The 14976-nt window shown below is 38.1% G+C and overlaps 1 protein-coding gene across 1 annotated transcript; it reads left to right on the top strand.

The window, feature by feature from the left end:
- The first annotated feature begins 2437 nt into the window (after nt 1-2437).
- LOC121945967 (matrilin-2-like) lies at nt 2438-14740 on the top strand. The gene is made up of 14 exons (XM_042490354.1): nt 2438-2551; nt 5275-5489; nt 5725-6297; nt 6424-6546; nt 8330-8452; nt 9297-9419; nt 9810-9932; nt 10311-10433; nt 11122-11244; nt 11944-12066; nt 12427-12837; nt 12948-13103; nt 13503-13592; nt 14522-14740. The coding sequence occupies exons 2-14, from the start codon at nt 5363-5365 to the stop codon at nt 14575-14577; spliced, it is 2274 nt and encodes a 757-aa protein (XP_042346288.1). The 5' UTR covers nt 2438-2551; nt 5275-5362; the 3' UTR covers nt 14578-14740.
- The last annotated feature ends 236 nt before the right edge of the window (nt 14741-14976 follow it).

Raw genomic sequence — 14976 nt, 5'->3', positions numbered from 1 at the left:
ACATTTATTTGTGTATTAAAAAATTTAATTTCACTGTTTTGTGTTTTATTTTGAATGTGTGGTACAAGCTTGTGCATCAACTCTGAAGTTACAACAATTTATTTAAAGGGATACTTCATCCAAAACATGATCATTTGTATAGCAGTAACTCACCACAAGTTACACTGAATGTGTGAAAAAAACTTTTGTTTTTTTTCACATGCAAAAGCAAACGTTCTTTATGAATTAATGTAATCAGAATTTGCAATTAACAACCGCAAAACTACATTAATTCTCAAACTCACACACAGTATAATCAATATTATCCAAGTCTCATTATGTATGCATGTTCGCCAAAAAAAGAAAATAGTCAATGGGCTTCATGGAAGAAACAATTTCTGAACATATTTTCTCTTATTTTTCTCATATCCAGGATTTGTTCTTATTTTGTTATTACCCATTGATTTTTGGGATTCACCAAAAAAGGAGAGATAGCACTCATACCAAGATAAGAGAAAAACAGCTCATTTTCACAGTCCACAAATTATTGTCCAGCGCAGAAAAAAATAAGTTTTACATTCGAGGAACATTTTGAAACAGCGTAAATATGATTTAATCATATTTAATATTTAATAGATAATTACTGGATTAATTACAGGGCTAAAGAAATATACTACACTTGGTGCATTGATCTCAATGACTGTAATTTCAGTTACTGTGCGTCCCTCTGCTGACCAGAGCTGGAATGTAACTAAGTACTGTACATAAGAACAAATCTGAGGAACTTATTCTTTACTTGAGTATTTTAATCTAATGCCACTTTCTACTCTACACGTCAGAGGAAAATATTGTGCTTTTTACTCCACCACTATTATTAGATAATTACTTAATAAATTATATGAAAGTGCAGCTAAAATAAGTAGACAATTAATTAATTGGCAACTATTTTTTTTTTATCATTGTGTAAGTTGTTTTTTTCAGTTTCTCATATATACTGTATGTATGAGGACTTGCTGTTTTTCCTTTTTATTATCTGAATTGTTTTGATTTATGAAATGTATTTAAACCTTTGCACACAGCACAAAACCTGCCCTTATATAATGTTTAGGGGGCGTTACCTGTAACAGGTGACTCATGATCGAGTCAGATAAATCATTGAGCACACCTGGGTAAGAGCAGATTAGGGTGGTTAAGAGTGTTTGGTGCAGAGCATTTATATCTCTTATATATTTTCTTACCAGAAAATTAAGAGAAAATTGAGAATTTCAAGAGAATGTTTGCCTTTTTTGGATTCACCGAAAAAAACAGCGTTCTTCATGAAATCATAGTAACACATGGTGAGCCACTGATATACAAATGGTCATTTTGTGGCCAAAGTATTCCTTTAGGAGTACAATGTTTCTGATTGTTTCTGCTGGTGACACAGCTCAGAAAGGGCAGATGTGCCCCTGGAAACTATTGGTAAGAGCTGACACTGAATACAAGTGTTCATTGTGTGGCAGGCAGGTAACCCTGAGTGGTCAGAATCATGATGACTCTACTTACGAGGTCTTTCCATAAACTGCTGCTCAGATGGTGATGTGGAGAGTTTAACCAAGCATCAGTTGTTAAATAACAAAACACCCTTCCACAGTGGCTATGACCATAAAGACAGCAGGAGACAATATGAATGAACAGTATTTTCTCTACGAGGGAAGACTCTCAAGCTTTATACTAAAAGTTTATTCCGATTATTTAAATAAATGACTCACTGCTCACAACTTGTAGAAATAAGTAGACAAAATATATAACACTGTGATCTTTATTTAAGCCTTTACACCAAATAAAAACCCCCAAATTGTATTCAAAAAATGTTGTGCAAAGTCAAATGTCAAAGAAACAAAAATACACCCAACTGATTCCAAATCATTACATGATATAGATACCCTCAAGAATATGTAACTGATCCCTTAAATCCCCATTTTTCTTATTTTTTAAAATTCTTATTGCAATTTGTGTATTTTACACAGCACATTATACTTTCATTATTTTATGTTTATTTTTACAAAGATGTGGGAATGATTTTTTTAAAAGTAGAAGTATGTTGTGAGATTGTTCATACAGGCAAAAGTGAAATCACTAAATTTAATACCTTTAAAGTCTCTTGACCGTAAAACATAATAGACAGGCTGCTCAAATGAGCTGTACACTTTTTGTAATTTAAGGACAAACTGATTAGTAATTTAAGGACAAACTAATCAGGAGCAAGGTTTGAGGGTGTAAAATTAAGAAGCCATCTGCTTGTAAAAGTATCCACAGAGTGACTCTTTTTTTCAACAGACTGAGCTGAGCAGGAGGCGTCTCTGTGGTCGGAGTCAGAGGGGGAGTAAATGGAGACACAGGGTGGATGGAGTTAAGGGGCAGAGCCATGCAAGTGGACAGACAGAAAAAGACAGAACTGGGATATATGCATGTTTACTGTCTGCAGATACTATCTACTAATCCTCCTGCTGGGGCTCCCCTCTTTACTCATTGTTAGGATTTATTAAGAAACTTTGACTGCTGGAGTTGAGGAGCTGGCTTTGATTACAGGGTGAGTAGTTTTTGATGTATTTTCCTGATAGCAGAAGCTGCTGGAGTGTTATAGGATCTATTTGCATACTTGGAATATCACTCTTTTTTCTTCTTCTTTTTTTTAGAATAATTTTTATTTTTTCTTAAATTTTAAAAAGAAAATAACATGGTTAAAGTGAGATCACCACCTGCGACCTGTATTCTGTGTTTACCTAAATTTGGACGATGTCGTAGTTTCCATCACCTGCATCCTGAAAAGCCATCAAAGGCAGGCAATGTGCAAAACAGAAGTCCCATAAAACACAGTCAAGTACAAGTTGTTTTTGTGTTTCATAGCAAACACACAGCCCTGGCTTTCATTCATAAGGAAATGTGAGAGGGATTGCTCTGTGACCGAATCCCACTATTTCAGTCACACATAGTTTATGAAATCACTTTAATAATATATTATTATTATATAATAGAAAATATAAAAGACATGTCTCCATGCTTTCTTTGCAACAGATGTATCCATATTTCCTACTTTGGAAAATGCCTTTCCTAAATGTCAAGTCAATTTTATTTTTATTGTCCAATAGCACAAATATGCCTTAGGGGATTTTACAATCTGTACAGCATACAACACTCTTTATCCTTCAACCGTCTATACAGATAAGGAAAAACTCTCTCCCAAAAACCTCTAACAGGAGATCCCTCTCCCAGGATGAACTGACGTGCAATAGCTGTTGTGTGTACTGAATAACCGGCACAATAATATTACAGTGCAGACAAAAAATTACCAAAAATATACACTGAATATGAAGAATATATACATATTACATCTTTCATCACATGAAAGTGAAGGACTTATGGAGAATGGGAACTTTTTAAACCTGGTCCTGTGATGCAGTATGGAGGTCTGTGGTACTTAAATAGGTGGCACATTTGTTATGTTTATGGATAATTGATGAAGACACCACTGTCAGATCCATGGCAGAGAGACATCAAACAGATGTGAGGTCAGAGGTCGACATCTCTGTGGGATGCAACATAGTTATTTGACCCCTGCAGGTCTCAGGTCAGCTGTTAAATGCATGTCTGTGTGGGACTGGGTCAGTGTCATCACCCTGAACAGAGCTGACAGAGATGCTCAGAACTTCATCAAGAAATCCTGAAACTCTAACACCTTAAATGTTGTGTTACATCTAAGGTTTGTCCTATATGATCGATGCAACGTCACTCTGTCGTTGAATGTGGACATAACTGCTATTTCGACACTGGTCACAGTGTAGTGCAGCCTGAATATGGCAGGTAATGGATGACTCTCCTGGGGACTGGAGAGGGAAACAGACTGTGGTACTTTTCAGCCTCTCTTAAATCACTTCAAACCACATATGCAACAAAACATCCAACAGCTCATTCAAACAGAGTTTTGTTGACTTCTCGTGGTGGCAGATGGGAAAACCTGACACTCATGTGTAGCCCACACTCATTTAGAAACACAACCCCAAAATGAATGCAGCCATAAATTGATGTCATTATGACAATGCCGTTTCAAATGCGTTCTTTCCTGTGGTTTTCTAGAGCCTGTGCAGTGCTGTGTGCATTACTCTAAAATGTGAAATCTGAAGCTAAGGAGGTCAAATATGCAGGAGGTGAAAGTGCTGCCTATTTATATCGCTCCTCATCATTAACTTAACAAGTCACTAGTCACCTTATGGAAAAAGAGTCACTATATATGTTTCCTACAGCCAGGAGGTTATGCCGTCAGTCCTGCAGAGGCATATTTCACAAAATAATTAGCAGATATCATCGAAATTTGAAAGACAGCTTTTAAGAATAGCAAGAAGATTTTTTTTTTTTGGTGGCTATTTGTACAACCAATTACATGCTTATTCATGAACTTTGTACCGTAATTTTCCTGGATTGCTGATTACCACAAAGGAATTTTCTCAATCAGCTTCTTAATATGAGTGTTATGGTTCTTCATGAGAGCATTTTTTTTTTTTTTTTAAAGATTTGGTAATTTCAGATATTTCTGTATTTTGTGTTTTTGTCTGTCCTCGCCTCACCAGTTAAAAGTGGGCAGTTTTGAAAACAGGATGTCACACAGCCTATTTCCATAAACCAATCAGGATTTAGCAAATTCTGAATCAAAATGTCATCACAGGAGGTTTCCTTTATTTCCAAAACTAAAATGTAACCAAACCACAGCCATACTGTCCTGATATCGCATATCAGCCGAATTCATGTTAAAAAACTAACTAATAAGTGATAACTAAGGATTTTTTTTCAGGCTTTCAACCTTAATTGTTGCTTATGAAGTAGAAAAAAAAATAACCACGTTTTCCAAGGTTATTAAAAGATTTTCCACAAATTTTAGTTAAAATTTGGTGCATAAAATGTTTGGGATAAGCCAAAGGAGGAATCTGATAGCACTTCACAATGAGGTGTTGATCCAATTACATCATACATTTTAATGGCATAAATCAAACCATTGGTTATTTGTCTGATTCAAAGTCTTACAAAATTCATCCTTGTGCTAAACCTAGTGTTCTCAGACAGGGTTGAGGTCATGACCACCAACGACAGGACTGACTGTCATTGTGGATATTTCAATGTAGATGGGATCCAGGTGCAAATTAAAAATTTCCATTAAGAAAAATCCACGATAAAAATAGCAGATCATCTTGCTTTATTAAATTATCATCTTGCCTTATTGCCTCTGTTTTCCTTTGTCTCTGTCTTTACTCTTCCATGAAGGCTTGTTCTCTGCTCGCAGTGCATTGTGGGAGAGCCTCCATCAGTTCTTTCCTCTCTGTAAACGCTGCAGTCGTCACATCTTGTCAGAATGAGGTCTCTGGCCCTCGGCCTCTTCTGCCTGCTGTGCTGTAACGCAGTTCGACTGGACAGACGGCGTCCCAGACCCATCATGGCCAGAGGTCGAAATGAGACAACTGTCCACACCAAACCATTGGGTAAGTGATCATTTGGTGACAATTGCATTTTTGTTAAATAAAAACAATATGAGAATGTGTATGAAATGTAGTTTTCTGGACATTTTCCCCTGTTTTTTTTTTTTTAAAGAAATCAAAGCAATTTTCCGAGATTTCAGAAGTTTGAATGCTCGTGAAAAGTGTCTGAATGCAGCACAAGAAAACTGATGTCGATCAAGATGTTAAAGGAGTAATCAGTGATCCATGTCTTTGACAGAGATCACCTGCAAAGCGATCCCGCTGGATTTCTTCTTTGTCATTGATAGCTCCAGAAGCATCCGCCCCAACGATTACGAGAAGGTCAAGACTTTCATCATCAACCTGCTGCAGTTCCTCGAGGTCGGCTCTGATGCCACCCGGGTCGGTCTTCTACAGTACGGCAGCGTGGTCCAGCCCGAGTTCTCCCTCAAGACCTACACCACCAAGGCTGAGGTGAAGCAGGCGGTGAGGAGCATGGAGCACCTCGCCACAGGGACAATGACCGGTCTGGCCATCCAGTACACCATGGAGACAGCCTTTACAGAGGAAGAAGGAGCACGACCAGCACACATGCACATCCCACGAATCGCCATGGTTGTGACTGACGGGCGGCCTCAGGACACGGTGGAGGAGGTTGCGGCTCAGGCAAGGGAGGCCGGCATCCAGATCTTTGCTATCGGTGTGGGCAGGGTGGACATGAACACTCTGAAGGCCATCGGGAGTGAGCCACACTCTGAGCATGTGCACCTGGTGGCCAACTTCAGCCAGATAGAGACCCTCATCTCGGTGTTCCAGTCCAAACTGTGTGGAGGTGATGAAGAGCAGCTATTTTTAATCCAGTCATTTTAGTCATTTAGTCAAATTAGTCATTTATGTATGTGTGTCTGCAGCCTTTGGTTTGAGTTTCTGTGCTGGTGTGTGTTCGTGCATGTGTTAGTTTCAGAGATGTGTGAGGAGGTGGACCATCAGTGCCAGCACATCTGTGTGAGCAGCCCTGCATCATACAGGTGCAAGTGCAGGAAAGGCTTCACCCTCAACCCCAACGGCAAGACATGCAAAGGTGAAGGCAGTAATTTTTCTCCTTATCTCATTTTCAGCTACAGTCTTTTTTCATTTGTACAGTTATTCATCGAGGCTGCCTAGAGCAACCAGTCTTCTTTGTCCTCAAATCAGCTTCATTTTCTGATAAGCAACATAAAGAGGATGACTAAAAGGGACTGCAAAATTACCAGCCTTAACTAGTGACCTTAACCCCTATCTCTTTGTTAGTGTGGGTTTTCTCTGTGTTCTCTGGCTTTTTCCCAACACACCAAATACTTGCAGGACTCAACTCATGACTCAAAATTGGGTCACAAATTTGATGACTTTAGACTTGACTGAAGAAAATTAAAAACAATTTGCAACTTGACCTACACTTTAACATCAATGACTCAGACTTCACCTAGACTTGAACCTTTTGGCTTTTGCACCTATACAGCAGGGTAGGTGCAGGAGGAGCAATGGATGGGTCCAACAAACCTCAGGCCTTTTTTTTTTTTTTTTCACTTTACCATGTGTGTCCTTCCCCTAACTACATCACCTAAACCTAAACATCCGTGCCAGCATGTGTGTTTGTTGACAGTTGATGCCTGGTGATAGTTGTTGTGTGCTGTTGTAAATATAAGTAGCAGACACAGAGGGATACCTACAGCATAATACGTAGATGCGGAAGTCCACTACCTAGCAGGACTTGGGCTGAGAAGTTGGACTTATTGTTGGACTTATCAGTCTTGACTTGTGAGATAACTTGGGACATGAGTGCAAAGATTTAAATCTTGTGACTTGATCCCACCTCTGCAGATTTTAGGCTAATTGTTTATTGAAAATTGTGGGTCAGAGAGATGGTGGATGGTATTCTGTCGCTGTGATAGTCTGCCTGTCCAGGGTGTCCCCTCTCAGAGTTACTAGGATTGCAGCTTCAGTAAATGCAACCCTGAATAGGATAAGCTCTTAATATGTGAGTCTGCATGTCAGTTACTGTAACTAAACCTAACAAAAGTGTTACCTAGCTGGCTACACATGGATGTTTAATTCATTTAATCCATTCAAATGAAAATGTCTTATTCTGAGCATGCACGCATTCAGGTCTGGCTGTGTGTTGTGTTGTTTCCTTATACTCAGTCAATCAGTCAGTCATGTGAATAAAATCACCATCAATACTAAGCATACTAAACAACATTAACATAATATTTTTAGAGCATTTTTTCTACAATATTTTCTCTTAATGGACACAGGACCACCCAGAGGAAGGCATGAATACTGAAGACTTTTGGTAAATTAAACATGGCGTACTGTAATATTAACAGACCTCCATTGCAAATGTGAACCAGCATGATGTCCCTCCACCCACTGCTGGAAAACGTGCCTTTTGCTCCTCCAGTGGATGTTGTAAGGAAGTAAAAAATAGGGGAGATTTCCTGAAGGAAGTGTGCTTTTGCAATCGCCAGAGCAGTTGCTGAAGTGTGGAGGTGTATCCAGGGGTGTCATACTTCCACCAAATCAAAACAATCAGTCCAATGTTTGATCTGTCCTGTTTGGCTTCACTGATCTGCACCTGCATCAGAGTCTTTTTGAGAGTGGATTCAAATTACTGATGATTGAATTATTATTTTCTGTTTTTGTGTTCTTGTAGGTACTTTGTGTTGAGCTGAAAGACTTTATGCATACAGAAAACATGACTTTATGCTACATTCGGCTTTCTTTATGTTACCACAAATACTGATTAAAATCTCCTACTGTAATGAATTGCGATTTGTTATTAATGTTGACAATGCTATAATCTCTGTTCTGTTTATGTCCATCAGAGATTGATCACTGTGCTGATGGCACGCATGGCTGTGAACAGGAGTTTATGAGCATAGAGGACTCCTGTGTGTGTAAATGCAGAGAAGGTTACACCCTCAGGCCTGATGGGAAAACATGCAAAAGTGAGTGTCTATTGTGTTTTTCTACTTCTCCAGTGATTTTTGAAAAAATAAATACTTTTAGGTTTTCTTTTCATTTGTAAAGCAGGACTGATTTACAACATGTGTAATGCATACATACATATCTATTGTAGATGTATGTTTTGTAGATAGGATTTCTTCAAGATTGTCTCACCATATCATTTTTTACAACCTTTATTCATATTACGCTTTTCTAAACCAGAGTTACAAAGTGCTTCACAATACAATACCATACAATATAAGGAGACAAATTTAAACATTTTTACAGAAAATGCAATTATATATACATATCTATATGCATACATACACAAATATACTCACATACATACAGTACATATGCATGCACACATATACACATCCATCCATGCAGACATATACACATACATATACTACATACATATTTACACATATATATGCATACCCACACATATACACACATGTACCTATGCATATACATACATACACATTATTACATAGATGCATGCACAAACACACATGCAAATACACACACTCACATACATTTATGCATTGTCAACATGTGCCAAATGTGATTTGTTGATGATTTTTGGAAAGATATGCTTCAGATGATAGTGCAGAAGGGGCTGTATATGAAAAGTGGTTATGTTTTAATCATGGCTTCAAGTTCAAGGAGTTCATCATCTGCAGTAAACACACTCAATGAATTGTATAGAATCTTTTGATTTGATCTTTTGAATTCTTATGAACAAATGAAAATCTTCAGCAGAGTAGCAGAACTCAAAATGTACCTATGTTTTTTTATATGAAATTCCTCCTTAATCCTGCCTCAAATGACTATTTCCTGCAGAGATCAATCACTGTGCTGATGGGAAACATGGCTGTGAACAGGAGTTTATGAATACAGAAGATGCCTGTGTGTGTAAATGCAGGAAAGGCTACACACTCAGACCTGATGGGAAAACATGCAAGAGTAAGTGTCTGTTGCCTCTTTCCTTTTCTTGTTGTTATTTCAACAAAGAAGTAATGATCTTCTTTAAAACTAACAGTCAAACATGATTGCAGGCATTTTAAGTTAACTGTAGCACAAGCTGAAACTGAAAACAGTTAAACTGCATTTGATTTAAATTAACTTATCCATCTTTACTTTTGCTAATTTTAAAGTAATTTTCTTGTACTTTTTTTTCTAATGTTAAGCTATTTTTGGGGTTCATTTCTTCTGAAGTTGCTCATTGCCTTATTTCCATGTTTTTGAAAGAAATCATATCAAATTACTCAGGTTTTAAAGGGGTTAAGAGTATTTATTTTCTTGGTATTTACTCCACAATCCTGTCTGTACTGATTAACTGAATCATTCCCGTAGAGATAGACCACTGTGCTGATGGGAAACATGGCTGTGAACAGGACTTTATGAATACAGAAGATTCATGTGTGTGTAAATGCAGAGAGGGCTACATACTCAGATCTGATGGGAAAACATGCAAGAGTGAGTGTCCATCGCTTATTTCCTGTTAATGCTGTTATTCTGACAAAAGATTTTCTTTAAAAATTACCTCAAAACCTATTTCAATATAGCAGACATTTACTATGATGATTTACAATGATGTACATGTGTTGCTGTATGCATTAATGACCATTCATTTCTTCCAAGTAGTTTTTGGAACAGTCCAACATGACTGCAAGCATGTTTACTGTAGCACAATGAGGAAATTTATAATGAACCCTGATGTGATACATTTACTGCAATCACTGCTGGGGTTAAATACTTTCCATTGCTCAAACTGGGCAGCAGTTAAATGTGTTATTTTATTTTGTCAGTAATAACTCCCTAATCCAGTTTACATTAAAAGACTGTTTCCTGCAGAGATCGATCACTGTGCTGATGGGAAACATGGCTGTGAACAAGAGTTTATGAATACAGAAGATGCCTGTGTGTGTAAATGCAGGAAAGGCTACACACTCAGACCTGATGGGAAAACATGCAAGAGTAAGTGTCCATTGCTTCTTTACTTTTATTGCTCTTATTTCAAAGACAGAAATATTTTCTAAAAAATGCATTTCTTCAATAGTAAGTCATTTCTGTCATGATGTCTTTGTAATGCTATATACACTAATAACTGTTGATTTCCTCAAAACTGTTTTTAACATTCCAACGTGACTGCAGGCATGATAACTGCAGCACAAAAACGAAGCTGATAATCAACCCAGATGTAATATATTAGTAATATATTAGAAGTATAATCACCACTGGGGACAAAACTCTCCACGGGTATGGTTGGATTACTAAATGGGCCTACCAGGCACAGGCCCAGGGGCCCAAAGGTGGGGGCAAAATGTCTTGAGTTAACACATACTGACCAGAAAGAGACTCAAAATAAAACCACAAGGAGACACAAAAAGGTCAAAAAAGAAATGCAAAGAGACACCAACCAACCAAAAAAGACACAACATTTTCTCACAGAGACACAAAAATACCACAGGGACACAAACCACAAAAAGATGCATAGCCACAACAAAGACTTGAAATAACACGCTTCCATGTAGGAGAGTTGGTGGGGCCCATTCTCTCATAATCCGCCCATGTCCACTGGTCAGAAATAGTCAAAGAATATTATTTTATATTACCCAGTAATAATTCCCCAATCCAGTTTTGATAAACGGACTGTTTTCTGCAGAGATGGATCATTGTGCTGATGGGAAACACGGCTGTGAACAGGAGTTTATGAATACAGAAGATGCCTGTGTGTGTAAATGCAGGAAAGGCTTCAAACTCCGACCTGATGGAAAAACATGTCAAAGTGAGTCCGAGCTCTGTCATGGATATTTAGTGAACTGCAGCCAAAGAATATGACTTAAACACAGTGATTTGGCGTCTGAGTCATTTTAATGATTTTAATTCATATTAAACTGTATACGTGAAAAAAAAAAAAAAGATTTAAATGAAGTCTTAACCACTCATTTGACAGTATAAAAAAAGACATACTGGATATTTGTGTGTGGCAAAGTGAACAAAATTCAGAGTCTTTCATCAGCATATATTCAAATGTCGTTGCCTGTTTGTCCCCTGTTCCAGTATTTATATGTTACATCATTTTGGATGAAATTTGAACTAGTTATGAGGTCAGTGTTAATCCCAGTGCTCACAAAAATTCTATTTTCCCCTCCCCCCGGATTAAGGGGATATTCTGTGTTTATTTTTACCCCAATGAAGCATTCCTGTCCTCAGATAGTTATTAGTCTGTTAGTCGTGTTTGTAGCCTTCTCTTTTCTAAACTTCACTTTCATAATGATGATGCAGACGGAGGATTTACAGTTACAATAATGTGGGATTAAGACTACATTTTTGCATGATAACAATTTGCAAATTGAATGATGCTATGGGGGCTCCAACCCAGTGCCTTTCACAATATGTCATATGAATGACATATATTTTGGACACTTAAATGAGACACAGTCATGTCATACTAATCCTTGTTTCTGTGTAATTCTACTCACAGGTCTGGATCTGTGTCAGACAGTGGACCACGGCTGTGAACACGTGTGCGTCAGCACCACTGACTCCTACATTTGCAGATGTTTTGAAGGATTTATGTTAGCTGAAGATGGGAAAAGCTGCAAAAGTATGATCTCAAATTTCTTTGATATAAACCCACTCTTATAGGAATACATCATCCCCCAGATGTAGCAGTTACTCACACCATGCTATGTTGGATTTGTGAAGAAATCTTGCATGCCACCGATGAATGAAGAATCCAGAAATTGAAGATATGTTTGATGAATTGCAAACTTGTGCAGTATAATTCACGTTTCATTTATCAGTACTACGATCAGTACTACTTATGGATGTTTTCTTCGAAGCCAGACACCATTGGCAAAAACAATCATTTTACCTCACTGAACACAGAAGTCATTTTGGGGGTGAAGTGTTCCTTTAAGTAAAACTTTGTAAAACATGTACTTGGTGTCTTTTTTTCTGACAGAGCCAGAGTGTGGTGATGGAGTCATGGATCTGGTTTTCATAATTGATGGCTCTAAAAGTCTGGGCCCTGCCAACTTTGAACGAGTCAAGCAGTTTGTAAACAGCATTGTGGACTCGCTGGACATTTCCAGGACAGGGACACATGTTGGCCTCCTTCAGTACTCCACCAAGGTACGCACAGAGTTCACCCTGGGCCAGTACACCACTGTGCGGAGCATCAAACAGGCTGTGTCCCAGATGCAGTACATGGGGAGAGGCTCCATGACCGGCTCAGCCTTACGTCACATGTTTGAGTCCAGCTTTTCAGCCAAAGAAGGAGCCAGGCCGAACATCCCACGTGTCTGCATCGTGTTTACTGATGGAAGGTCGCAGGATGATGTGTCCGAATGGGCCGATAAAGCAAAGAACTCTGGTACACTTATTATCTTGCCTTGCCATTCAGATGCACTACAGTTTATTAATCAAATGAAGTTCATTCTGATTTGACTTTCCTGTCATTATTCTATTTTCTGTCATTTTCAGGGGTCACAATTTATGCCTTTGGTGTTGGCAAAGCCATTGAGCAGGAGCTGAGAGAAATAGCTTCAGAGCCTGATGAGAAGCACCTTTATTACGCCGAAAATTTTGAGAAAATGGGAGAAATTACAAAGAAGCTCAAGTCCAGGATGATATGTAAAGGTACTTTACACAATACTAAACCAGCAATTTGTCAAAAAAAGAGAAAAAGGCTTTAAACCACAAAACAGGGTGCCGAATATGTGTAGGAGTGTTTCAAGATCGCCAGTTTCTTGCATAAAAATGGTGCATCACTGCCACCTGCTGCTGCTATGAGGAGCACTGATTTCAACAGCTCTATACTTTTGCTCAGGCTATGCAATTATCACATAACTCACCAGTCATTTTTTCTGCACTCCCAGCATCTTTTACATTCTCTACAGGTAGTGACAGGAAGGGAAACCTTCAAGCAAAAGATTAGAGGAGATATAGGTGAGGGAAAGGGTAAGAGACAGAAGGTAAGGGGGAAAAAAGCACATGCAGGAGAGGGAAGATCTAATCTCATGTGTTCTTTCCCCACAGAAAAACCATCCAGTGAAATGTGCCAGTGTGAGAACGTGATAACATTTCAAAACCAGGTCACTGAAAAGCTGAAGCACCTGACGCAGAATAATATCCTTTTTTTTTTTAAAGATAACAGTACACTCCAAACTCAGACTAATATTCTGTGTTTTGTTGGTAATGTTGTGTGGATGTGTCTCTGTCAAAGGATCCTCTAGTGCAAATATTAATAGATAGCTATATGTGAGTTTAACTGATCAGCTAAACACAGGCTTTTAACTGATCTTGAACACAAATAGAATCCATGATGTCTTTTGTTTTAATAGTCTTAATTCTGACCCATGATGGACCAGGCAAGTCGGACACTTAAAAAACATCAAGGGTTTTTTAAGGTCCATGTCATACCTCAAACATGAAGATGTTTGACAGGGCAAAATAACGCAGCTCTTTCTAATGTCCTGTGAACTGAGGTTCAGGTAAATCCATAAATGGAGCTACAGATATTAGCACTGAACCTGACTAACTGACACAGAGATAAAAGAGGAAATATTTATATCTGTCTGGCCAGACAATGAACATAAAAGAGGGGACAAGGGAACGTACTATACATCATAATAAAGTGAAGGGATAACACTTCCTCCTAAACAGTGTCAAGCACAGACGAATAGTGCACCCCTGCTGTTTATGTTGAAGTGTTTTAAAAATGACAGTTTAACAAAAATGCATGTGGTTGGGATGACGCTTGGATTATACTGTATGAGTTGAGTGAGAGCTGGTAAATGGATGTTTTGATATAGTTTTGTTGTTGTTGAACGCGGACACCTATGACTTCATCATAATTCTTTTGTCACTAGAGGCATGCGAGAAAAACAAGTTTTCCTCCCGAATTCAGTGTTACATGGGACGAAAACTGATATACGAATAATCTTTTGTAGGGATAAAGTATTCCTTTCAGATAAGATCAACCTACGGGAAACAAATTTCTGAACTTGGCAGCTTGTGTTTTTAATTATATTGTCATCTTTCCTTTACATGCCTACTTGAAGCCATCTCAAAGAAGCTGGAGACCCTCGAGAACCAACTTGTGCTCAAATGAAAGGCTGAGATTTATAACCCTCAGTGTGGCATTCAAAGGATCCCTGTCATCCTGCTCTACAGGCTCCACTGAGACATATGCAATGCTTTCTACTGAAGCTATTTATATACTTTTTGTATACAAAACAATGTATTTTTGTCTGTAATATTTGTTACATAATGCCACATTAAATGAATAACTGTACAGTAAACTGACAAATAAACATTTTACACATCACATTTCTTGGTTTGTTTTATCAGGCTTTTTGATCACCAGAGAGGTAAGTCATTTAAGGAACATCCATGTTCAGTCAGTGATATACCTGCACACCGGTATAACTGCATACCTTCACTGAGTCTATTACTATAAAAATAGACCCCCTCTAAAGAAAAGCATACGTTGCACATGTGCTACCGTCAA

Source organism: Plectropomus leopardus, chromosome 7, assembly GCF_008729295.1.
Source record: "Plectropomus leopardus isolate mb chromosome 7, YSFRI_Pleo_2.0, whole genome shotgun sequence".
NCBI lineage: Eukaryota > Metazoa > Chordata > Actinopteri > Perciformes > Serranidae > Plectropomus > Plectropomus leopardus.
This window is presented reverse-complemented; position numbering and strand designations above follow the sequence as displayed.

Coding starts and splice junctions, on each gene's coding strand:
- LOC121945967 (XM_042490354.1), top strand. CDS start 5,363: ATGAGGTCTCTGGCCCTCGGCCTCTTCTGCCTGCTGTGCTGTAACGCA. Junction 9,420..9,809: donor TGATGGGAAAACATGCAAGA/GTAAGTGTCTGT, acceptor TCATTCCCGTAG/AGATAGACCACTGTGCTGAT. Junction 13,104..13,502: donor GTCCAGGATGATATGTAAAG/GTACTTTACACA, acceptor CTTTCCCCACAG/AAAAACCATCCAGTGAAATG.